The sequence below is a fragment of the Eptatretus burgeri genome, chromosome 7 (genome assembly GCF_056783735.1).
Source record: "Eptatretus burgeri isolate ZD-2024b chromosome 7, Ebu_testis_v1, whole genome shotgun sequence".
Taxonomy (NCBI): Eukaryota; Metazoa; Chordata; class Myxini; order Myxiniformes; family Myxinidae; genus Eptatretus; species Eptatretus burgeri.
The window spans coordinates 39,452,188-39,479,784 of NC_140967.1; the positions used below are offsets into that span (position 1 = coordinate 39,452,188).

General features: G+C 41.7%; 1 protein-coding gene across 3 annotated transcripts in view; it reads right to left on the reverse strand.

The window, feature by feature from the left end:
• The window catches only part of PSME4 (proteasome activator subunit 4), a 161,734-nt gene extending 144,597 nt beyond the window's left edge, over positions 1 to 17,137 (reverse strand). Inside the window, exons 1-2 of one of the 3 annotated variants that reach the window (XR_015060010.1) lie at positions 16,709 to 17,137; positions 13,793 to 13,933 (exon numbers count right to left, since the gene is read on the reverse strand). Coding sequence is in view for 2 of the 3 variants with exons in the window: in XM_085888095.1 (XP_085744221.1) it covers positions 13,793 to 13,933; positions 16,709 to 16,887 (320 nt within the window). In the remaining variant the exon portion in view is untranslated. The remainder of the gene's footprint in view (positions 1 to 13,792; positions 13,934 to 16,708) is intronic. The other 2 variants (XM_085888095.1, XM_085888096.1) reach the window with 2 other exon arrangements.
• Between the last annotated feature and the right edge of the window lie 10,460 nt (positions 17,138 to 27,597).

A 27,597-nucleotide genomic window follows, 5' to 3' on the forward strand; every position in this document is an offset into this window, starting at 1 on the left:
AGAGAGGAGAGAGAGGGGAGAGAGAGAGAGGAGAGAGAGGAGAGAGAGGAGAGAGAGGAGAGAGAGAGAGAGAGAGGAGAGAGAGAGAGAGAGAGAGAGAGAGAGAGAGAGAGAGAGAGAGAGAGAGAGAGAGAGAGAGAGAGAGAGAGAGAGAGAGAGAGAGAGAGAGAGAGAGAGAGAGAGAGAGAGAGAGAGAGAGAGAGAAGAGAGAGGAGAGAGAGAGAGGAGAGAGAGAGAGAGAGAGAGAGAGAGAGAGAGAGAGAGAGAGGAGAGAGAGAGAGAGAGAGAGAGAGAGAGAGAAGAGAGAGAGAGAGAGAGAGAGAGAGAGAGAGAGAGAGAGAGAGAGAGAGAGAGAGAGAGAGAGAGAGAGAGAGAAGGAGAGAGAGAGAGAGAGAGAGAGGAGAGAGAGAGAGAGAGAGAGAGAGAGAGAGAGAGAGAGGAGAGAGAGAGAGAGAGAGAGGAGAGAGAGAGAGAGAGAGAGGAGAGAGAGAGAGGAGAGGGAGGAGAGAGAGAGGAGAGGAGAGAGAGAGAGAGAGAGAGAGAGAGGAGAGAGAGAGAGAGAGAGAGAGAGAGAGAGAGAGAGAGAGAGAGAGAGAGAGAGAGAGAGAGAGAGAGAGAGGAGAGAGAGGAGAGAGAGAGAGAGAGAGAGAGAGAGAGAGAGAGAGAGAGAGAGAGAGAGAGAGAGAGAGAGAGAGAGAGAGAGAGAGGAGAGAGAGGAGAGAGAGGGAGGGAGAGGGAGAGAGAGGGAGAGAGAGGGAGAGAGGAGAGAGAGGAGAGAGAGGAGAGAGAGGAGAGAGAGAGAGAAGGATTCAGTTGAGAACCACACAATGGCTATGAGAGTAGAGGACATCCATAAACCATGTGTGGAGTTGGCCTTTGATGCCACAGGCAGAGAGTTTGGAGAATAAGGCAGGATGCCAGACTGTGCCAAAAGCACAAGATATTCCCGCAGAGATGGCCCTGCTTTCATGTCTGACATTGATGGCCTCCATCCAGTTGGGTGAGTGGAAGCAGCATGTCCAAGGTGGAGTGACCTCAGCTAAAATCAAATTGGTGAAACCAAATTGGTGCTGGTTTTCAATAATTGCTTTTTATTCATGTTTCCATATGTTTTATGGAACTGGGATATTGAAAATTCGGCAGATGCGCCAGTACATTTCTCTACATACCTTGTTGTGCCTTTGGGTGTACAGCTGTTCTGATAGGAGTTTTTTTTACATCCTGATAGGAGGTGACTTGTGCTTTCTGTTTCTACCTTGCAGAATCTACACTTTTCCAATTGACTTGAATGGCAGAATCCTGCCTTTTTAGGTCATTTCCAATGACCTAATAATATTGGTGTTGAGAGAAAGGGTAATATGGGTCCGTCCGTTCACAATGAAGTTGAAGCGGGAGATCTGGTTATTAGTGATCCTGATAGAGGTCGATGAGACGTACACGATGGTATGACTTTCAAGGTCACCGAAGGTCAAGGTCAAGGTCAAGATCACGAGGCCTTTGAAGTTGCGAAAATGATGATTTTGAAATTCTATCTCCTCCGCCATTTCTCAAGCGATCTTGAATTTGATTGCAGCAAATAAATCTATGGGACAATATCTAAATTTTGATCCGGCCGGATTTTCGATATTCGCTTTCGTTTTCGTGTCACGTGACTTCAAAGTTGGCAAAAAATGCGAAAATGACGATTTTCAAAATCTATCTCCTCCGCCATTTCTCAAGCAATCTTGAATTTGATTGTGGCATATGAATCTATGGGACAATATCTAACTTTTGGTTGGGCCGGATTTTCTATATTCACTTTCGTTTTCGTGTCATGTGACTTCAAAGTTGGCAAAAAATGCGAAAATGACGATTTTCATGCCAAAATGACGATTTTCAAAATCTATCTCCCCCCTACATTTCTCAAGCAATCTTGAATTTTATTGTGGCATATGAATCTATGGGACAATATCTAAAATTTGGCGGGCCGGATTTTCTATATTCGCTTTCGTTTGTGTCACGTTACTTCAAAGTTTGCAAAAACTGCCCTACCTTCAGGAGGCTATATATTTTCTCGCAGAAATGACCATCACTCCCGCACAGGTGTATTTTTATTAAAGTCATTCGTGTGGTGTTCTTGGTCTTGAGCATATATTACGATTTGTTCTCCATCCCAATTGGTGACCTCTTCTTAGCCATTCCAGTGATTCTTCTTTGTCTATCCCCAATCTGTCCAACTATATATATATATATATATATATATATATATATATATATATATATATATATATATATATATATATATATATATATATATCTTCTTCTTCTTCTTCTTTCGGCTGCTCCCGTTAGGGGTCGCCACAGCGGATCATCCGTATGATCCGCATGGTGATTTGGCACATGTTTTACGCCGGATGCCCTTCCTGACGCAACCCTGGTCACCTCTTACAACACAGGGATATGGTACACCTATTTTTAACCAGGGTATACACCGGCCCAGGATACTGGTACTCATTTCGCCGACCTCGGAAGGATGACAGGCTGAGTCAACCCCCTGGTGTATTAATTCAGTGGCCCAACGGGGCTTGAACTCAGGACCTTTTGGATCCCAAGCCGCTGCCCTAACCACTGCGCCAACACCAGGCTCATATATATATATATATATATATATATATATATATATATATATATATATATATATATATATATATATATATATATATATATATATATATATATATTCCTGCTCTTTTGTCTTTCTCCCATTTGTCACTATATATATGTCGATATTTCATCTCATATTTATATTTTGTCTTTGTTGCAATTGTTTGGGCTGTAGTTGTTGCTGTTTCGATTTGGTGCATGACATCTTCCATTTGGAACTGTTTGTGGAAGTTTTTTTTGCAAGGTGAGTGAGAGATACCTTTTCTATTTTTATGTCTTCATGCTTGTATACAATTGCATTTGGTAGATCTGTTGAACGTTTCACGTAATCTGCTAATCCTGCAGTTGTCAGTCAGTGCATTTTATCGAGTTGCATCAAGCCGCCACCACCTTCTTCTTTCGTCAGCAGGTACTGATTGCACTGATTTTTGTAGAATAATTTGTGGTGGTGAGGATTTCCTACTTCTGGTGTCTAGTTTTCTGATTTCCGCTTGTGGCCAGTTTACTTAATTCTGCAGCTGCATTGGAACACTGATACTGCTAGTTGGTTTATGACTTTTGATTTTGTTCCTTGGGAAGAGGTATGTTTAAAGGATCATCCTCGTTCTACACAGGTATTCTTTGGCAATTGTTTTGTGAATTTTTTTGTGAAATACTTGGTGACCCTTTTCTACTCCAAGGTATTTGTAAGTTGTCTCGACCTGTATTGTTGTATTGAGGTCAATTTTTATGTTATCCGTTTTTCTTGGTCTACCTTGCCTTGCACGAATGTGCACTTGGCACACTTATCTTGACCAAAATCTATTTGGATGTCATTGGAGTACCGTTTCACTAATTTCAGTTGTTCTGCCAATTTTTCGTCGTTCGGTGCAAAGTGTTTTAAATCATCTACGTACAGCAGATGTGTCACCTTTCTTGCTTCTTTTATTGGTTGTTTGGGTGTATCCGTGTCCTTGTTCATTAATGAGGTTACTTAGTGGATCCAGAGCAAGGCAAAACAAGAGGGGGGAAGGCTGTCTCCTTGGAAGATCCTGCGTCATATCTTCCTTTCCTTCTGAGTGCTGCAGGATTAGTGTGGTATTCCATAGATCCATTGCTTTCTCAATCAGCTCGATTATTTGGGGACATATTTTGTACATTTGCATGTACTTTATCATCCATGAATGTGGGACATTGTAAAAAGCATTTTTTTTAATAGTATATCCAGGCTGTGGACAGTTCTGTATCATCCTCTCTTGCATCCTTTCTGTTCTGCCTCTAGGTCTCTTTCTTGTGTTAGGTGGTGGTACATTGTTTTTGTGAAGATTCCTGTTTAAAGTTTGAATGTTGTTGGTAGCCATGCGATTGGCAGATATTTGCGAGGTAGTTGACTTTCTTTATATTTTGAGATGAGGAACGTGTTATCTTCTGTGAGCCATTCATCCATTTCCTGATCCCCTTGGATAAATTAATTGAATGCTCAAAAGTAGTTAATGTGGAGCGCATCAAATTGCTTTAGCCAGAAGTTTGGGATCCAATCTGGGCAGGGCTTTTGAAGTTTGCCATTTTTGCAAGATCTTGTCTTGTCTTTTCTGCATTAACTTCTTATTGGGGGTATTTCTTCAAGATGTTTGTTTCTTCCAGGTTTCATATTCATTCTGCCTCCTTAGTGTTCTTTTTGATCTTCATAAATTCCTTTCTAGAATTGGTCCAGTTCATCTTTTTCAGGATTGGATGACACATTCTGCTTCCGTTTCCCTAGTTCACGATATTACCATTTTGGGTTTTCAAACATCTGTCCTCGTTTTCTCCTGCTGTTAGCCTCGTCATAGTTTTTTTTTAATTTCTCTGCTATCTTTTAAAAAATATTTTGAGTTCGTTTTCAGCAACCATTAACTTGAGGTTTTGATGTTCAATTTTATATATTTTTTTATTTTTCGATTCTCTTTAGTTTTGGGCTTTGAACTCTTTGGAATTGCTGGATCTCTCCTGCTCCTTTCTGAGCAGCTCCCTCTGTCTATCGAGGTCTTTGCTCCACCTTGGATAATGTGCTTGGTTTATATTTGTGGAACCTGTTCTGTTATTGCAGTGTTTTGTTGTTATATTTTTCCTGAATGAGTAATGCTGCTGCAAAACTCACTATGTTTATTTCTTTCAGTGGGGCTGATTTTGGTATTTATTTTTAAAGATTTGTTTGCTCTGTTGATTAGTGTTTTGGTACGTTTATTATTACAGTATGTTGTCAAATTAGTCATGGTCTTTCTTCAGTTGGTGTCAGTCTAATCTCCTTGTTCTTCAGCCAAATTTCATTCCGCCTCCTTATTGTAATAGCTATTAGATTTCTTTGTTCTGATATCTAGCTTTCTCTAATAGACAAATAAAGCTCTTATTTGCCAGCTCCTCTTCCACATCGTATCCACAAAGCTCCAGAAACTTCTGGTGGATTCCTGCATCATGCAGTACATGTATATACAGCGCCTTCAGAAAGTATTCACACCCTTGACGTTTGTCACATTTTGTTGTGTTCCAGCCTGAATTTAAAATGGATTAAATTTAATTTTTTTTTGTCACTAATCTACACAAAATACTCCATCATGACAAAGTGAAAACGTGTTTTCAGAATTTTTTTTTACCAGTTGATTAAAAATGAAAAGCTGAAATGTCTTGCGTCAATAAGTATTCAACCCTTTTGCGATGACGCTCCAAATTAAGCTCAAGTACATCCAATTTCCTTTGATCATCCTTGAGATCACTTTAAGACTTGATTGGAGTCCAGCTGTGGCCAATTCAAATTGATTGGACGTGATATATAAAGAAACACACCGTCCTAAATAAGGTCACACAGTTGACTGTGCATGCCTGAGCAGAAACTCTACCATGACGTCCAATGAATATCCACATAACTCTGAGATAGAATTGTGAGAAAGCATATATCTGTGGATGGGTATAAAATAATTTATAGAGCGTTGAAAGTTCCCAAAAGCGGTGAGCTACATCATCATGAGGAAATGGAAAGAATATGGAACTATCCAGACTCTTCCTGAGCTGGCTATTTGACCAAACTGAGCAACTGGGAAAGAAAGACCTTGTGCAGAGAAGTGACCAAGAACCCAACGAACACTCTGACAGAACGACAGAGTTCCTTCGCCAAGATGGGAGAACCTGCCGGAAGGACAACAGTCTCTGCAGCACTTCACAAATCGAGGTTTTATGGGAGAGTGGTCAGACGGAAGCCACTACTGAGAAAAAGGCACATGACAGCACGTCCGGAGTTTGTAAAAAGACACATTACAGCACGTCTGGAGTTTGAAAAAGACACATTACAGCACGTCCAGAGTTTGTAAAAAGACACATGACAGCACGTCCAGAGTTTGTAAAAAGACACATGACAGCACGTCAGGAGTTTGTAAAAAGACACATGACAGCACGTCCAGAGTTTGTAAAAAGACACATGACAGCACGTCCGGAGTTTGTAAAAAGACACATGACAGCACGTCCGGAGTTTGTAAAAAGACACATGACAGCACGTCTGGAGTTTGTAAAAAGACACATGACAGCACGTCCGGAGTTTGTAAAAAGACACATGACAGCACGTCCAGAGTTTGTAAAAAGACACATGACAGCATGTCCAGAGTTTGTAAAAAGACACATGACAGCACTTCTGGAGTTTGTAAAAAGACACATGACAGCACGTCCGGAGTTTGTAAAAAGACACATGACAGCACGCCCGGAGTTTGGAAAAAGACACGTGACAGCACGTCTGGAGTCTGTAAAAAGACACATGACAGTACGTCCGGAGTTTGTAAAAAGACACATGACAGCACGCCCGGAGTTTGGAAAAAGACACATGACAGTACGTCCGGAGTTTGTAAAAAGACACATGACAGCACTTCTGGAGTTTGTAAAAAGACACATGACAGCACGTCCGGAGTTTGTAAAAAGACACATGACAGCACGCCCGGAGTTTGGAAAAAGACACGTGACAGCACGTCTGGAGTCTGTAAAAAGACACATGACAGTACGTCCGGAGTTTGTAAAAAGACACATGACAGTACGTCCGGAGTTTGTAAAAAGACACATTACAGTACGTCTGGAGTTTGTAAAAAGACACATGACAGTACGTCTGGAGTTTGTAAAAAGACACATGACAGTACGTCCAGAGTTTGTAAAAAGACACATGACAGCACGTCCGGACTTTGTAAAAAGACACATGACAGCACGCCCGGAGTTTGTAAAAAGACACATGACAGCACGTCCGGACTTTCTAAAAAGACACATGACAGCACGCCCGGAGTTGCAAAAAGACACATGACAGCACGTCCGGAGTTTGTAAAAAGACACATGACAGCACGTCCGGAGTTTGTAAAAAGACACATGACAGCACGCCTGGAGTTTGTAAAAAGACACATGACAGTACGTCTGGAGTTTGTAAAAAGACACATGACAGTACGTCCGGAGTTTGTAAAAAGACACATGACAGCACGTCCGGACTTTGTAAAAAGACACATGACAGCACGCCCGGAGTTTGTAAAAAGACACATGACAGCACGTCCGCACTTTCTAAAAAGACACATGACAGCACGCCCGGAGTTGCAAAAAGACACATGACAGCACGTCCAGAGTTTGTAAAAAGACACATGACAGCACGTCCAGAGTTTGTAAAAAGACACATGACAGCACATCCGGAGTTTGTAAAAAGACACATGACAGAACGCCAGGAGTTTGGAAAAAGACACATGACAGCACGTCCGGAGTTTGTAAAAAGACACATGACAGCACGTCCAGAGTTTGTAAAAAGACACATGACAGCACGTCCAGAGTTTGTAAAAAGACACATGACAGCACGTCCAGAGTTTGTAAAAAGACACATGACAGCACGTCCAGAGTTTGTAAAAAGACACATGACAGCACGTCCAGAGTTTGTAAAAAGACACATGACAGCACGTCCAGAGTTTGTAAAAAGACACATGACAGCACGTCCAGAGTTTGTAAAAAGACACATGACAGCACGTCCAGAGTTTGTAAAAAGACACATGACAGCACGTCCGGAGTTTGTAAAAAGACACATGACAGCACGTCCAGAGTTTGTAAAAAGACACATGACAGCACGTCCGGAGTTTGTAAAAAGACACATGACAGCACGTCCAGAGTTTGTAAAAAGACACATGACAGCACGTCCAGAGTTTGTAAAAAGACACATGACAGCACTTCTGGAGTTTGTAAAAAGACACATGACAGCACATCTGGAGTTTGTAAAAAGACACATGACAGCACGCCAGGAGTTTGTAAAAAGACACACGACAGCACGTCCGGAGTTTGTAAAAAGACACATGACAGCACATCCGGAGTTTGTAAAAAGACACATGACAGCACGTCCGGAGTTTGTAAAAAGACACATGACAGCACGTCCGGAGTTTGTAAAAAGACACATGACAGTACGTCCGGAGTTTGTAAAAAGACACATGACAGTACGTCTGGAGTTTGTAAAAAGACACATGACAGTACGTCCGGAGTTTGTAAAAAGACACATGACAGCACGTCCGGACTTTGTAAAAAGACACATGACAGCACGCCCGGAGTTTGTAAAAAGACACATGACAGCACGTCCGGACTTTCTAAAAAGACACATGACAGCACGTCCAGAGTTTGTAAAAAGACACATGACAGCACGCCTGGAGTTTATAAAAAGACACATGACAGCACGTCCGGAGTTTGTAAAAAGACACATGACAGCACGTCCAGAGTTTGTAAAAAGACACATGACAGCACGTCCGGAGTTTGTAAAAAGACACATGACAGCACGCCTGGAGTTTGTAAAAAGACACATGACAGAACGTCAGGAGTTTGTAAAAAGACACATGACAGCACGTCAGGAGTTTGTAAAAAGACACATGACAGCACGTCCAGAGTTTGTAAAAAGACACATGACAGCACGTCCAGAGTTTGTAAAAAGACACATGACAGCACGTCCGGAGTTTGTAAAAAGACACATGACAGCACGTCCAGAGTTTGTAAAAAGACAAATGACAGCACATCCAGAGTTTGTAAAAAGACACATGACAGCACTTCTGGAGTTTGTAAAAAGACACATGACAGCCCGTCTGGAGTTTATAAAGAGACACATGACAGCACGTCCAGAGTTTGTAAAAAGACACATGACAGCACTTCTGAAGTTTGTAAAAAGACACATGGCAGCACGTCAGGAGTTTGTAAAAAGACACATGACAGCACGTCCAGAGTTTGTAAAAAGACACATGACAGCACGTCCAGAGTTTGTAAAAAGACACATGACAGCACGTCCAGAGTTTGTAAAAAAACACATGACAGCACGTCCGGAGTTTGTAAAAAGACACATGACAGCACGTCCAGAGTTTGTAAAAAGACACATGACAGCACGTCCAGAGTTTGTAAAAAGACACATGACAGCACGTCCGGAGTTTGTAAAAAGACACATGACAGCACGTCCAGAGTTTGTAAAAAGACACATGACAGCACATCCAGAGTTTGTAAAAAGACACATGACAGCACTTCTGGAGTTTGTAAAAAGACACATGACAGCCCGTCTGGAGTTTATAAAGAGACACATGACAGCACGTCCAGAGTTTGTAAAAAGATACATGACAGCACTTCTGAAGTTTGTAAAAAGACACATGACAGCATGTCAGGAGTTTGTAAAAAGACACATGACAGCACGTCCAGAGTTTGTAAAAAGACACATGACAGCACGTCCAGAGTTTGTAAAAAAACACATGACAGCACGTCCGGAGTTTGTAAAAAGACACATGACAGCACGTCCAGAGTTTGTAAAAAGACACATGACAGCACGTCCAGAGTTTGTAAAAAGACACATGACAGCACGTCCAGAGTTTGTAAAAAGACACATGACAGCACGTCCAGAGTTTGTAAAAAGACACATGACAGCACGTCCGGAGTTTGTAAAAAGACACATGACAGCACGTCCAGAGTTTGTAAAAAGACACATGACAGCACGTCCAGAGTTTGTAAAAAGACACATGACAGCACGTCCAGAGTTTGTAAAAAGACACATGACAGCACTTCTGGAGTTTGTAAAAAGACACATGACAGCACGTCCGGAGTTTGTAAAAAGACACATGACAGCACGTCTGGAGTCTGTAAAAAGACACATGACAGTACGTCCGGAGTTTGTAGAAAGACACATGACAGCACATCTGGAGTTTGTAAAAAGACACATGACAGCACGCCAGGAGTTTGTAAAAAGACACACGACAGCACGTCCGGAGTTTGTAAAAAGACACATGACAGCACATCCGGAGTTTGTAAAAAGACACATGACAGCACGTCCGAAGTATGTAAAAAGACAAATGACAGCACGTCCGGAGTTTGTAAAAAGACACATGACAGTACGTCCGGAGTTTGTAAAAAGACACATGACAGTACGTCTGGAGTTTGTAAAAAGACACATGACAGTACGTCTGGAGTTTGTAAAAAGACACATGACAGTACGTCCGGAGTTTGTAAAAAGACACATGACAGCACGTCCGGACTTTGTAAAAAGACACATGACAGCACGCCCGGAGTTTGTAAAAAGACACATGACAGCACGTCCGGACTTTCTAAAAAGACACATGACAGCACGTCCAGAGTTTGTAAAAAGACACATGACAGCACGCCCGGAGTTTATAAAAAGACACATGACAGCACATCCGGAGTTTGTAAAAAGACACATGACAGCACGTCCAGAGTTTGTAAAAAGACACATGACAGCACGTCCGGAGTTTGTAAAAAGACACATGACAGCACGCCTGGAGTTTGTAAAAAGACACATGACAGAACGTCAGGAGTTTGTAAAAAGACACATGACAGCACGTCCGGAGTTTGTAAAAAGACACATGACAGCATGTCCAGAGTTTGTAAAAAGACACATGACAGCACGTCCAGAGTTTGTAAAAAGACACATGACAGCACGTCCGGAGTTTGTAAAAAGACACATGACAGCACGTCCAGAGTTTGTAAAAAGACACATGACAGCACATCCAGAGTTTGTAAAAAGACACATGACAGCACTTCTGGAGTTTGTAAAAAGACACATGACAGCCCGTCTGGAGTTTATAAAGAGACACATGACAGCACGTCAGGAGTTTGTAAAAAGACACATGACAGCACGTCCAGAGTTTGTAAAAAGACACATGACAGCACGTCCAGAGTTTGTAAAAAGACACATGACAGCACGTCCAGAGTTTGTAAAAAAACACATGACAGCACGTCCGGAGTTTGTAAAAAGACACATGACAGCACTTCTGGAGTTTGGAAAAAGACACATGACAGCCCGTCTGGAGTTTATAAAGAGACACATGACAGCACGTCCAGAGTTTGTAAAAAGACACATGACAGCACGTCTGGAGTTTGTAAAAAGACACATGACAGCACGCCTGGAGTTTGTAAAAAGGCGCATGACAGCACGTCCGGAGTTTGTAAAAAGACACATGACAGCACGTCCGGAGTTTGTAAAAAGACACATGACAGCACATCCGGAGTTTGTAAAAAGACACATGACAGCACGTCCGGAGTTTGTAAAAAGGCACATGACAGCACATCCGGAGTTTGTAAAAAGACACATGACAGCACATCCGGAGTTTGTAAAAAGACACATGACAGCACGTCCGGAGTTTGTAAAAAGACACATGACAGCACGCCTGGAGTTTGTAAAAAGGCACATGAAAGACTGAGAGCATGTGACAAAATGTTCTGTGGTGTGATAGCACGAAAATTAAACTATTTGGCCTGAATGCAAAGCGTAACGTCTGGCAGAAACAGAGCACAGCTCATCAACCACCTTACACCATCCCTACCGTGAAACATGGTGAGCGGCATCATGCTATGGGGATGCTTTTCAACAGCAAAGATGGGGAGTCTTGTAAGGATAGAGGGAACAATGAATGGAGCCAAATACAGGCAAATCCTTGAGGAGAACCTGCTTCAGAGTGCAAAAGACCTCAGACTTTGGCAAATATTTACATTCCAACAGGACAATATTCCCAAGCATACAGCCAAAGCAACAATGGAATGGCTTCAAAACAAGAACGTGAAAGTCCTCCACTGGTCCAGCCAAAGCCCAGACTTGAATCCCACTGAGAATCTGTGGAAAGACCTGAAGACTGCTGTTCACCGACGCTCCCCATCCAACTTAAGAGTTTAAGCAAATCTTCAAGGAAGAATAGGGAGAGAATCCCCCAAATCCCGATGTGAAAAGCTGATACAGACATACCCAAGAAGACTGGAAGCTGTAATCGCTGCCAAAGGCGCTTGCACAATGAAACGGAAGACCAAGAAGGAACCCAAAGAAGTGAAGAGCAAAGATGGATCATCAGGAGGAACCTGGATCGGATTCAGGTTTCAGCCGCTATTGCACAACCCTCAAACCCATCCGGGCGCAGACAAGTGAGCCTTACAGAAAAAAAAATTCTCCAAGAATTCACTTCTCCTTAGAGAGATAGACAACAAAAGAGAGGAATGGAGAGTACAAACGGTTAAAAAAAGAACAAAAAGCAAGAATTAAAATGAGTAAAGACAATTGTGAAAAAAAAAGTTGGAATGAAATGTGAAAGGAGCAAAGAAAAAAGATGTTGGGAAGAACCTGGACAGACATATTTCAGCAGTTATTCCACAAGCTCAAACACAGCAATATGTTCAAGCTACCAGGGGTCTGTCAGTATTGACAAAGGGGGTTGAATACTTATTGGACGCAAGACATTTTCAGCTTTTCATTTTTAATTAATTTGAAAAAATTCTAAAAACGTATTTTTACTTTGTCATTATGGGATATGTTGTGTCGATCGGTGACAAAAAAAAATTAAAATTCAATCCATTCTAAGTTCAGGCTGGAACACAACAAAATGTGACAAAAGTCAAAGCACTGTAAGTGGATGGTTTTTATATTCATTGTCAGTTAAAGCTAAATGCTATGGTCAGTAAGCATTGGTTGTGGTATTTGTGAGGAAGCATTAGTAAATGCCTGTAAATGAATGATTAAAATTGACAGTTACATGTTATAAGTATGTTGTAGCACGAATCGATGATTTGTGTTGTAAACCGATTGATGTAATGAGATACATTTGACTGTGGATGCCAGTATTGTATGGTCAACTGCCTGGTGAGATTCGTGAAAATGTGAGATTGTTCTTAGACGAAACTTCCCGTGTAGATGAGAATTGCATTTGCTGGAAAGGCACGGGATCATTCTGTGATACTATATAAACCCACGAGAGGGAAGTGGAGAGAGGGACGGGAGACATGTGTACCGATCGTCCCTGTGCTCGATTTAATTCGGATAAGTGAACGAGGTGTTAATGTCCAGAGTGGTTGTTATCGCGTGGAGCTGATTATAATCAGGTCGATTAAAACACATTAAGATTGTGCATCGGGAAATAATTCCTTTGAGCTCTTAAATCATCCTGAACGGTCCAGCGTACGAGAGAGAACCCGACGCGAATCGATTGTTGGACAGCCCCGCCAGACGCTGCAAGGACATCGAGTGAGAACGACGAGACAGCACTCGATCGTTCGACAGCCCCAGAGGACGAGGTGAACATGCGTGAGTTGAGCCAGCAGGACAAAGACATTGTACGGAAACAATGAGGGAATCTTCGTTGGACATTGTAAGCAACGGTGAACTTCCTCATTTGACTTTGTATCTCTTTATTTGAAATATTATAAGTTTAAAAAATGTTACGCTGTCGATGTGGTAACTGTAACGTCACTCAGAAGTCATAGACCCCAACTGACAAAGATCCATTTGATTGGTCGTCGACCTGCACGATTGTTCATACTCATGAAGCGCAAACCTTGGGTTGCGGTCATTAAAGGAAGGACACTATAGGACATACGTACACGAAAGGGAAGGAAACCCTAAGGTGTATCCCAACATTTATTAGTAAATGCTTTGCATGCATGAATGTGCGTTGGCCTCATCTAAAATAAATTTCCCTGTGATGAAAGGACAGCTGCCATGGAGGGACACTTTTGCTTGGATGCATTGGTGTCTGTAAAAGCCAGGGACTACTGTAAATATTACGTTGTATACAACGAATGAAGGACTGTCCAAATAAAGCTCATAAATTCATTAATGTTGCCCTGAGCTGAAGGGAATTTCAGAAAGATACAAATGCTTTTGTGGTTTTTTTATACTGACTTTAGTAGTGTAATGAGGAGACGGGCGAAGCTTTGCAGAATGCCGACCTCCAACTTTGGAATCGTCACCAGTTCATAGACCAGCTTCACAAAGACCACATGGTCCTCTTTGGAAAACTTCCTCCCGTATAGTCGAATATACCTGTGATGAAAGGTTTGGTCATCAAGATTAGTCACAAACAATAAAGACCTCAAGGTGAAACAAACGATAGCTGAGCCGACATTCGAACCCAGGCAAGACAGCTGAGAAGCAAGTACGCGTACATCTAGACCATCCTGCCAACCCCAAATGCAAATACACATCGTACTCAGAAATGGGATTTGAAGCAGAGTTCTGAGAATAATTTGCCAACGGTTCAGATGAGGAATGCTGAAAGGGCCAACCTATTGTTGCAATTACTCAAGGTGGTGAGTCGAATGGTCAAAAACTTGTTTCTCCATTCCACTGCTGTGGGTTCAATTATCCTAGCTGTTCACATCCGCAAGTGCCAAAGTGAAAGGTTGTCATCGACACCAAATACTGACCAAACATCAGCCATGGGACGCAAGGTACTGTGAGCCGAGTATACGAGTCATTGACTACAACGGAAGGTTGGGATGGTATGACAGGGGCATCGGCGATAAGGGAAGGTTGGGAGAAAGTAATCAGGTATGAAAATAAACAGACCAGAATAACTTGTTGAATCTGGCACAAGATTAAAACAAAATACTTGACTGTGGCCCAAAGGGCAGGGGATCCCTGTATCATGTGGCATTAAATTTAAAACAAATATGTGAGAGTTACAAAATTCTGCAGTCATGCTTAAATCAAATTAAAACAAAATCAAAATAAATGTGTAAGTATGTAAATAAGCCAGTTTAAACAAAATGCTGACAACTTTATCTCCAACTATCTTGCAATAAACAAGCTTTGCATGAAGGACAATCCGAAGACAATACAGGGACGGAATGAGTTGAAAATGGTTATGGTATTTGGGATGTTTGTTTGAGGAGGTAAAGAAAAATCATCATGACGATGACAGTCATAGGGGTAGTGGTGATGACCATGGTGGTCATGATGACGACAGTTATAGTGGTGCTGTTGATGGTAACAGTAGTCAGAGCGGTAATGATGATGACCAGACTTTGTGGCATAATGGTTATAGCATCCGCTCGGAGTTTGGGAGGTCAGCTGTTGGGACCCTGGTCGAATCATACCAAAGACAAACGATGGTACAAGCTGCTTCCTTGCTTGACGTTCAGCATTTGAAAAAGGATGAAGCACGGACAAACAACTACAAGTTGGCAAATCTTGTGCAAGCCTTGAAGGGCCAACACATGCCCCCTCCTGTGAAGTTCCTTGTAAGGGAACTCGTTAGATTATAGTATTCTGTTTTTAGTGGTGGCGGTGGTGATGGCGATATTCATAGTAATGGTGGTGATACTCATAGTGGTGGTGGTGATAACCGTAGTGATGATGGTGATACCCATAGGGGTGATGGTGATACCCATAGGGGTAATGGTGATACCCATAGTCGTTGTGGTGATACCGATAGCGGTGATGGTGATACCCATAGTGGTAGTGATACCCATAGTGGTGATGGTGATACCCATAGTGGTGGTGGTGATACCCATAGTGGTGGTGGTGATACCCATAGTGGTGGTGGTGATACCCATAGTGGTGGTGGTGATACCCATAGCGGTGATGGTGATACCCATAGTGGTGGTGATACCCATAGTGGTAGTGATACCCATAGTGGTGATGGTGATACCCATAGTGGTGGTGGTGATACCCATAGTGGTGGTGGTGATACCCATAGTGGTGGTGGTGATACCCATAGCGGTGATGGTGATACCCATAGTGGTGGTGATACCCATAGTGGTAGTGATACCCATAGTGGTAGTGATACCCATAGTGGTGGTGATACCCATAGCGGTGATGGTGATACCCAAAGTGGTGGTGGTGATACTGATAGCGGTGATGGTGATACCTGTAGTGCTGGTGATACCCATAGTGGTGGTGGTGATACCGAAGGTGGTGATGGTGATACCCGTCGTGGTAGTGATACCCATAGTGGTGATTGTGATACCCATAGTGGTGGTGACACCCATAGTGGTAGTGATACCTGTAGCGGTGGTGATACCCATAACGGTGGTGATACCCATAGTGGTGGTGAGACCCATAGTGGTGGTGAGACCCGTAGTGGTGGTGATACCCATAGTGATGGTGATACCCATAGTGGTAGTGATACCTATAGCGGTGATGGTGATACCCAAAGTGGTGGTGGTGATACTGATAGCGGTGATGGTGATACCCATAGTGGTGGTGGTGATACCGAAGGTGGTGATGGTGATACCCGTCGTGGTAGTGATACCCATAGTGGTGATTGTGATACCCATAGTGGTGGTGAGACCCGTAGTGGTGGTGAGACCCGTAGTGGTGGTGAGACCCGTAGTGGTGGTGATACCCATAGTGGTGGTGATACTGATAGCGGTGATAGTGATACCTGTAGTGCTGGTGATACCCATAGTGGTGGTGGTGATACCAAAGGTGGTGATGGTGATACCCGTCGTGGTAGTGATACCCATAGTGGTGATTGTGATACCCATGGTGGTGGTGATACCCGTAGTGGTGGTGAGACCCGTAGTGGTGGTGATACCCATAGTGATGGTGATACCCATAGTGGTAGTGATACCTATAGCGGTGATGGTGATACCCAAAGTGGTGGTGGTGATACTGATAGTGGTGATGGTGATACCTGTAGTGCTGGTGATACCCATAGTGGTGGTGGTGATACCAAAGGTGGTGATGGTGATACCCGTCGTGGTAGTGATACCCATAGTGGTGATTGTGATACCCATAGTGGTGGTGATACCCGTAGTGGTGGTGGCACATAACTCAATGTGGTGATGAAAATGCTAATTGTGATGCCCTCACTTGCTCAAGGATCGGCTCCAGAACATGACCCCGGGCCAAAGTTCTCGCAAGCGGACAGCGCGTCCCAGTTGGACCTTGATGAGCGCCAGAGAGGCCGCAGCCTCGCCATTAACTCTGTCCGCGTAGGGCAGCATGCGAATGTACGGACACTCTCTCTGCGAGCTCACGGAGTCCTCCATCGGACGGGGCTCCACCCGCACCACCCGTGCTTCTTCTCGGGTGCGAATTATTGACCGTTTTTACTCAACCACCTCTCACCGGTACACCCGGGTCTCCCCTCGATACATACACTTCCTCACGGCTCTCCCCAGCCCTCGATACCCGCCTTCCTCTCCTCAATCCGCCGACCGGACTTCCAGCTCACGTTCTGCTGAATAATCTGAGCGTCAGAGTAATTACTACCGGTTCAAACAACGTCCGAGAATGATGCAGGCGGTTGGGTGGGCGTGGCGTGGCCGTGACGTCATCGCTGACGAACTGGCTTTTGTTTCAGAATTAAAAACAGGAAGGAGAAGGTCGGGGATGAACTCGGAAAGGGAAACCTGACGTTGTCTTGGCGGTGAGGGTGGTGCCTTGGGACCAGAGGGTCCTGAGTTCGAACCCCGTTGTTCGCTGGATTAATACCAGGGGGTTGATTCAGCCTGTCATGCCTTGTGAGGTCGACGAAATACGCATCAATGTACTGGTTTAGGGGCACTGCATCAGCAGCACAGCTGCGCCCATAACCAATGATGCAACCAGAAACCAGCAGCCAAAAACGCTGCTCTACACAAAGGGAAGGGGGAACTGGAAAAGACCATGCATTTGGAGATTTAGACCATCGTACCTTATTGGTTAATGTTTGGAGAGAAAAGTTTGGTTGTCCACATGTGCCATGTAAACATTGTCTAAACCTGGTGTATCTCATGTAAACTTTGTCTAAACCTGGTGTATCTCAAGTAAACATTGTCTAAACCTGGTGTATCTTATATAAACATAATCTAAAACTGGTGTATCTCATGTAAACATTGTCTGAACCTGGTGTATCTCATGTAAACATTGTCAAAACCTGGTATATCTCATGTAAACATTGTCTAAACCTGGTGTATCTCATGTAAACATTTTGAAAACCTGGTGTATCTCATGTAAACATCGTCTAAACCTGGTGTATCTCATGTAAACATCGTCTAAACCTGGTGTATCTCATGTAAACATCGTCTAAACCTGGTGTATCTCATGTAAACTTTGTCTAAACCTGGTGTATCTCATGTAAACATTGTCAAAACCTGGTGTATCTCATGTAAACATTGTCTAAACCTGGTGTATCTCATGTAAACATTTTGAAAACCTGGTGTATCTCATGTAAACATCGTCTAAACCTGGTGTATCTCATGTAAACATCGTCTAAACCTGGTGTATCTCATGTAAACATTGTCTAAACCTGGTGTATCTCATGTAAACTTTGTCTAAACCTGGTGTATCTCATGTAAACATTGTCAAAACCTGGTGTATCTCATGTAAACATTGTCTAAACCTGGTGTATCTCATGTAAACATTGTCCAAACCTGGTGTATCTCATGTAAACATTGTCCAAACCTGGTGTATCTCATGTAAACATTGTCTAAACCTGGTGTATCTCATGTAAACATTTTGAAAACCTGGTGTATCTCATGTAAACATCGTCTAAACCTGGTGTATCTCATGTAAACATCGTCTAAACCTGGTGTATCTCATGTAAACATTGTCTAAACCTGGTGTATCTCATGTAAACTTTGTCTAAACCTGGTGTATCTCATGTAAACATTGTCAAAACCTGGTGTATCTCATGTAAACATTGTCTAAACCTGGTGTATCTCATGTAAACATTGTCCAAACCTGGTGTATCTCATGTAAACATTGTCCAAACCTGGTGTATCTCATGTAAACATTGTCTAAACCTGGTGTATCTCATGTAAACATTTTGAAAACCTGGTGTATCTCATGTAAACATCGTCTAAACCTGGTGTATCTCATGTAAACATCGTCTAAACCTGGTGTATCTCATGTAAACATTGTCTAAACCTGGTGTATCTCATGTAAACTTTGTCTAAACCTGGTGTATCTCATGTAAACATTGTCAAAACCTGGTGTATCTCATGTAAACATTGTCTAAACCTGGTGTATCTCATGCAAACATTGTCCAAACCTGGTGTATCTCATGTAAACATTGTCTAAACCTGGTGTATCTCATATAAACATTGTCTAAACCTGGTGTATCTCATGTAAACATTGTCTAAACCTGGTGTATCTCATGTAAACATTGTCTAAACCTGGTGTATCTCATGTAAACATTGTCTAAACCTGGTGTATCTCATGTAAACTTTGTCTAAACCTGGTGTATCTCATGTAAACATTGTCAAAACCTGGTGTATCTCATGTAAACATTGTCTAAACCTGGTGTATCTCATGTAAACATTGTCCAAACCTGGTGTATCTCATGTAAACATTGTCCAAACCTGGTGTATCTCATGTAAACATTGTCTAAACCTGGTGTATCTCATGTAAACATTTTGAAAACCTGGTGTATCTCATGTAAACATCGTCTAAACCTGGTGTATCTCATGTAAACATCGTCTAAACCTGGTGTATCTCATGTAAACATTGTCTAAACCTGGTGTATCTCATGTAAACTTTGTCTAAACCTGGTGTATCTCATGTAAACATTGTCAAAACCTGGTGTATCTCATGTAAACATTGTCTAAACCTGGTGTATCTCATGTAAACATTGTCCAAACCTGGTGTATCTCATGTAAACATTGTCCAAACCTGGTGTATTTCATGTAAACATTGTCTAAACCTGGTGTATCTCATGTAAACATTTTGAAAACCTGGTGTATCTCATGTAAACATCGTCTAAACCTGGTGTATCTCATGTAAACATCGTCTAAACCTGGTGTATCTCATGTAAACATTGTCTAAACCTGGTGTATCTCATGTAAACTTTGTCTAAACCTGGTGTATCTCATGTAAACATTGTCAAAACCTGGTGTATCTCATGTAAACATTGTCTAAACCTGGTGTATCTCATGCAAACATTGTCCAAACCTGGTGTATCTCATGTAAACATTGTCTAAACCTGGTGTATCTCATATAAACATTGTCTAAACCTGGTGTATCTCATGTAAACATTGTCTAAACCTGGTGTATCTCATGTAAACATTGTCTAAACCTGGTGTATCTCATGTAAACATTGTCTAAACCTGGTGTATCTCATGTAAACTTTGTCTAAACCTGGTGTATCTCATGTAAACATTGTCAAAACCTGGTGTATCTCATGTAAACATTGTCTAAACCTGGTGTATCTCATGCAAACATTGTCCAAACCTGGTGTATCTCATGTAAACATTGTCTAAACCTGGTGTATCTCATGTAAACATTGTCTAAACCTGGTGTATCTCATGTAAACATTGTCTAAACCTGGTGTATCTCATGTAAACATTGTCTAAACCTGGTGTATCTCATGTAAACATTGTCTAAACCTGGTGTATCTCATGTAAACATTGTCTAAACCTGGTGTATCTCATGTAAACTTTGTCTAAACCTGGTGTATCTCATGTAAACATTGTCAAAACCTGGTGTATCTCATGTAAACATTGTCTAAACCTGGTGTATCTCATGTAAACATTGTCCAAACCTGGTGTATCTCATGTAAACATTGTCCAAACCTGGTGTATCTCATGTAAACATTGTCTAAACCTGGTGTATCTCATGTAAACATTTTGAAAACCTGGTGTATCTCATGTAAACATCGTCTAAACCTGGTGTATCTCATGTAAACATCGTCTAAACCTGGTGTATCTCATGTAAACATTGTCTAAACCTGGTGTATCTCATGTAAACTTTGTCTAAACCTGGTGTATCTCATGTAAACATTGTCAAAACCTGGTGTATCTCATGTAAACATTGTCTAAACCTGGTGTATCTCATGCAAACATTGTCCAAACCTGGTGTATCTCATGTAAACATTGTCTAAACCTGGTGTATCTCATATAAACATTGTCTAAACCTGGTGTATCTCATGTAAACATTGTCTAAACCTGGTGTATCTCATGTAAACATTGTCTAAACCTGGTGTATCTCATGTAAACATTGTCTAAACCTGGTGTATCTCATGTAAACTTTGTCTAAACCTGGTGTATCTCATGTAAACATTGTCTAAACCTGGTGCATCTCATGTAAACATTGTCTAAACCTGGTGTATCTCATGTAAGCATTGTCTAAACCTGGTGTATCTCATGTAAACATTGTCTAAACCTGGTGTATCTCATGTAAACATTGTCTAAACCTGGTGTATCTCATGTAAACTTTGTCTAAACCTGGTGTATCTCATGTAAACATTGTCTAAACCTGGTGTATCTCATGTAAACATTGTCTAAACCTGGTGTATCTCATGTATACTTTGTCTAAACCTGGTGTATCTCATGTAAACTTTGTCTAAACCTGGTGTATCTCATGTAAACTTTGTCTAAACCTGGTGTATATCATGTAAACGTTGTCTAAACCTGGTGTATCTCATGTAAACTTTGTCTAAACCTGGTGTATCTCATGTAAACCTGGTGTATCTCATGTAAACTTTGTCTCAACCTGGTGTATCTCATGTAAACTTTGTCTAAACCTGGTGTATCTCATGTAAACATTGTCAAAACCTGGTGTATCTCATGTAAACATTGTCTAAACCTGGTGTATCTCATGTAAACATTTTGAAAACCTGGTGTATCTCATGTAAACATCGTCTAAACCTGGTGTATCTCATGTAAACATCGTCTAAACCTGGTGTATCTCATGTAAACATTGTCTAAACCTGGTGTATCTCATGTAAACTTTGTCTAAACCTGGTGTATCTCATGTAAACATTGTCAAAACCTGGTGTATCTCATGTAAACATTGTCTAAACCTGGTGTATCTCATGTAAACATTGTCCAAACCTGGTGTATCTCATGTAAACATTGTCCAAACCTGGTGTATCTCATGTAAACATTGTCTAAACCTGGTGTATCTCATGTAAACATTTTGAAAACCTGGTGTATCTCATGTAAACATCGTCTAAACCTGGTGTATCTCATGTAAACATCGTCTAAACCTGGTGTATCTCATGTAAACATTGTCTAAACCTGGTGTATCTCATGTAAACTTTGTCTAAACCTGGTGTATCTCATGTAAACATTGTCAAAACCTGGTGTATCTCATGTAAACATTGTCTAAACCTGGTGTATCTCATGTAAACATTGTCCAAACCTGGTGTATCTCATGTAAACATTGTCCAAACCTGGTGTATCTCATGTAAACATTGTCTAAACCTGGTGTATCTCATGTAAACATTTTGAAAACCTGGTGTATCTCATGTAAACATCGTCTAAACCTGGTGTATCTCATGTAAACATCGTCTAAACCTGGTGTATCTCATGTAAACATTGTCTAAACCTGGTGTATCTCATGTAAACTTTGTCTAAACCTGGTGTATCTCATGTAAACATTGTCAAAACCTGGTGTATCTCATGTAAACATTGTCTAAACCTGGTGTATCTCATGCAAACATTGTCCAAACCTGGTGTATCTCATGTAAACATTGTCTAAACCTGGTGTATCTCATATAAACATTGTCTAAACCTGGTGTATCTCATGTAAACATTGTCTAAACCTGGTGTATCTCATGTAAACATTGTCTAAACCTGGTGTATCTCATGTAAACATTGTCTAAACCTGGTGTATCTCATGTAAACTTTGTCTAAACCTGGTGTATCTCATGTAAACATTGTCAAAACCTGGTGTATCTCATGTAAACATTGTCTAAACCTGGTGTATCTCATGCAAACATTGTCCAAACCTGGTGTATCTCATGTAAACATTGTCTAAACCTGGTGTATCTCATGTAAACATTGTCTAAACCTGGTGTATCTCATGTAAACATTGTCTAAACCTGGTGTATCTCATGTAAACATTGTCTAAACCTGGTGTATCTCATGTAAACATTGTCTAAACCTGGTGTATCTCATGTAAACATTGTCTAAACCTGGTGTATCTCATGTAAACTTTGTCTAAACCTGGTGTATCTCATGTAAACATTGTCAAAACCTGGTGTATCTCATGTAAACATTGTCTAAACCTGGTGTATCTCATGTAAACATTGTCCAAACCTGGTGTATCTCATGTAAACATTGTCCAAACCTGGTGTATCTCATGTAAACATTGTCTAAACCTGGTGTATCTCATGTAAACATTTTGAAAACCTGGTGTATCTCATGTAAACATCGTCTAAACCTGGTGTATCTCATGTAAACATCGTCTAAACCTGGTGTATCTCATGTAAACATTGTCTAAACCTGGTGTATCTCATGTAAACTTTGTCTAAACCTGGTGTATCTCATGTAAACATTGTCAAAACCTGGTGTATCTCATGTAAACATTGTCTAAACCTGGTGTATCTCATGCAAACATTGTCCAAACCTGGTGTATCTCATGTAAACATTGTCTAAACCTGGTGTATCTCATATAAACATTGTCTAAACCTGGTGTATCTCATGTAAACATTGTCTAAACCTGGTGTATCTCATGTAAACATTGTCTAAACCTGGTGTATCTCATGTAAACATTGTCTAAACCTGGTGTATCTCATGTAAACTTTGTCTAAACCTGGTGTATCTCATGTAAACATTGTCTAAACCTGGTGCATCTCATGTAAACATTGTCTAAACCTGGTGTATCTCATGTAAGCATTGTCTAAACCTGGTGTATCTCATGTAAACATTGTCTAAACCTGGTGTATCTCATGTAAACATTGTCTAAACCTGGTGTATCTCATGTAAACTTTGTCTAAACCTGGTGTATCTCATGTAAACATTGTCTAAACCTGGTGTATCTCATGTAAACATTGTCTAAACCTGGTGTATCTCATGTAAACTTTGTCTAAACCTGGTGTATCTCATGTAAACATTGTCTAAACCTGGTGTATCTCATGTAAACATTGTCTAAACCTGGTGTATCTCATGTATACTTTGTCTAAACCTGGTGTATCTCATGTAAACTTTGTCTAAACCTGGTGTATCTCATGTAAACTTTGTCTAAACCTGGTGTATATCATGTAAACGTTGTCTAAACCTGGTGTATCTCATGTAAACTTTGTCTAAACCTGGTGTATCTCATGTAAACCTGGTGTATCTCATGTAAACTTTGTCTCAACCTGGTGTATCTCATGTAAACTTTGTCTAAACCTGGTGTATCTCATATAAACATTGTCTAAACCTGGTGTATCTCATATAAACATTGTCTAAACCTGGTGTATCTCATGTAAACATTGTCTAAACCTGGTGTATCTCATGTAAACATTGTCAAAACCTGGTGTATCTCATATAAACATTGTCTAAACCTGGTGTATCTCATGTAAACATTGTCCAAACCTGGTGTATCTCATGTAAACATTGTCTAAACCTGGTGTATCTCATGTAAACATTGTCTAAACCTGGTGTATCTCATGTAAACATTGTCTAAACCTGGTGTATCTCATGTAAACATTGTCTAAACCTGGTGTATCTCATGTAAACATTGTCTAAACCTGGTGTATATCATGTAAACATTGTCTAAACCTGGTGTATCTCATGTAAACATTGTCAAAACCTGGTGTATCTCATGTAAACATTGTCTAAACCTGGTGTATCTCATGTAAACATTGTCTAAACCTGGTGTATCTCATGTAAACATTGTCTAAACCTGGTGTATCTCATGTAAACATTGTCTAAACCTGGTGTATCTCATGTTAACATTGTCCAAACCTGGTGTATCTCATGTAAACATTGTCTCAACCTGGTGTATCTCATGTAAACATCGTCTAAACCTGGTGTATCTCATGTAAACATTGTCTAAACCTGGTGTATCTCATGTAAACATTGTCTAAACCTGGTGTATATCATGTAAACATTGTCTAAACCTGGTGTATCTCATGTAAACATTGTCTAAACCTGGTGTATCTCATGTAAACATTGTCTAAACCTGGTGTATCTCATGTAAACATTGTCTCAACCTGGTGTATCTCATGTAAACATTGTCTAAACCTGGTGTATCTCATGTGCTGCATGGGTCGAGCCTGTAAAACGTGTATTTAAATATATCTGTAATTACACACTCAATAGATTTTTGTAAATATTGAAGCAACATTGTTTCGTTCGAGGTCATCCCCACGATATGCATCATATCGCTGGGAATTGCTGGAATCGTTGTAAAAGCATCATTCCATCAAATGCTTGAGGTTGTCCTGTATTTTTACATCATGAACTTTGTTCCATTTACTTGTCCAACCAATGGTAGTAGTTGTTATGGATGCTTGGTTTTTAAAACCTGGTTTCTAACCAATCATTTTGCCACAGATGACCATCAGCCTCTTGGACCTCCTCGAGGGACTGGGTATTGAGGAAGGCTTGAACGGAAGTGTGACGATGCTTTTTCTGTCTGGCAGCTCCTTCTTTACACCATGGTGAGAAGAACCCACCAGAGTTTACTGGAGTTTACTGGAGTTTACTGGAGTTTACTGGAGTTTACTGGAGTTAAACCGCATTCACAGCCCGATCTTCAGCGACGCATTTTCTCTCTTGACTCACAGAGCTTCGTACCGCGTGCCAAGTCACCCCCATATCTCCAGTGGGTTTTTCACTCCTTTCAACCAGTGGGACATCTGTCCTGAGTTCAAGCCCCGTTGGCTGCTGAATTAACACCAGGGGGTTGACTCAGCCTGTCATCCTTCCGAGGTCGGCGAAATGAGTGCCAGTGTACTGGTCCCGGTGTATGCCCCGGTTAGAATAGGTATACCATATCCCTGTGTGTCGTAAGAGGCGACCAGGGTTGGCGTCAGGAAGGGCATCCAGCCATAAAACATTGCCTCACAAAAAGCCAAACCCCTGCACAGCAGGGAAAAATGGCTGTAAAAACGGTCATTTTTTTTTTATTTCAATCAGTGGGACATCTATCATCGACCCATTTTGGTCAGCAGCTTATTCCCACGGGCACTGGCCATTTATGACACCCTCATCATTGAGTAGATCGTATTATTTTGTGGACACAATGCCGAATCGGCCCACTGGTGATATGCCATTTCTTGCTTCTTTTTGAACTTGTGGCAGTATTTGCTCACATTCAAGTTTAACAGCTTATGGGACAGCACTCACACAAAGTCATCAACCTTTAGCGGCGAACTCGATTTTCTATATTGGTGACCTCTTATAATCATGTCTGTTAAAGCGACATCCGACGATGATATCCACGAAGGTGTATCTGCTGAGGTACCCCCGTCACCAGTAGCGACTGTTAGTTTAAAGCTCCCTTCCTTCTGGCCTAATGATCCTACATTGTGGTTCATGCAAGTTTAAGCTCAGTTCCTGACCTGGCATGTGACCACCCAGGATACGCACTTCGCCGATGTCGTTGGATCTCTCCAGCCAGAAAAAGTGCAAGTGAGGGACCTTCTCATTGCTCCTGCAGCCTCAGAATGTTATACCAAACTCAAGGCTGATCTCATCAAGTGTACCTCAGCTTGTATATCAGGAGCAAAAGAGACTACACCAACTACTCATTTCTGAAAAGCTTGGTGACAGAAAACCCTCTCATTTTTTTTGTGAAGGATGAGACAGCTGCTTGTGGACAATACATTGGAGAATATCATCTTAAAACAGCTGTTTCTCCAGAGACTTCCCACCAACGTCCAACTGATCTTGGCCTCAACTAAAAAGACTGTCAACATCGAACAACTGGTGGACTTCGCCGACAAGATCATGGAAGTCTCTTCTCATTTGTCCTCCGCTATGCGCATAAGAGCTGTTTCAAACCCTCAACAGCAACTTGCATCTCCACCAGACCAAGTCTGCGCCTTGTCCACCCAGGTTAAGAACTTGAGCAGACAGGTACAATCTCTCATGACACAACTCCCAACTCAAGCACCCACTAACATGCCAAACAGATGTGCTGGTACCATTGGAAGCATGGACAAAAGGCTCACAAATACATCAGGCCAAGCTCATACCGGTCCTGCCCTTTGGAGCAGGGAAACTCCAATGCGAGCAACGAGTGGAAACAAGTCAGCCTGGCAGTGATACATCGAGTCGCCTATTCTCCATAACCGACAAGGCAACAGGTACCAGGTTTTTAGTGGATACTGGTTCCGAAGTGAGTATTTTACCATCTTTTCACAAAAGCAATGGCCAGCCTACATCATTCCAGCTGCAGGCAGTGAATCACTCGCCCATCACTACATACGGGGAGAGATTCTTAACGCTGGATCTTGGACTACGACGAGTATTTTGATGGGTATTCGGGGTTGCTGAGTTGCCGACACCCATCATCAGGCTGATTTTCATCAACAGCTTGGCTTGTTAGTGGATGTCAAACATCACAAACTCAGTGACACCACAACTATCCTTACTGTGCAGGGAATCATCAATCATACACCCTCCATCAGCCCCATGTTTGTGAAAGCTTCATCTCCTTCAAGTTATGATACCCTCCTTCATGACTACAGTACCCAGACATTGCTCATCCAGTACGCAGGGATTGTGAGATCAATCACTCAACCACTCACCACATAGTAACTCCTGGACCTCCAGTTGTAGCATGACCAGTCTGCCCCAGCATGAGTTGCAGTCTGCCCCAGATCATCGGAAAATCACCAAGTCAGAGTTTAGGCACATGCTTGAACTCAGCGTCGTACGACACTGACAGCAACTGGTGTTCACCCTTTAATATGGTACCGAAGAAGTCACCGGGTGACTGGCTGCCGTGTGGTGACCACCATGCACTCAACAAATGCACCATTCCTGATCACTATCCAATTCCCTATTTGCAGAATGTTTCATTCTCCTTCAAAGGTGCACGTGTTTTCTCCAAGATAGACC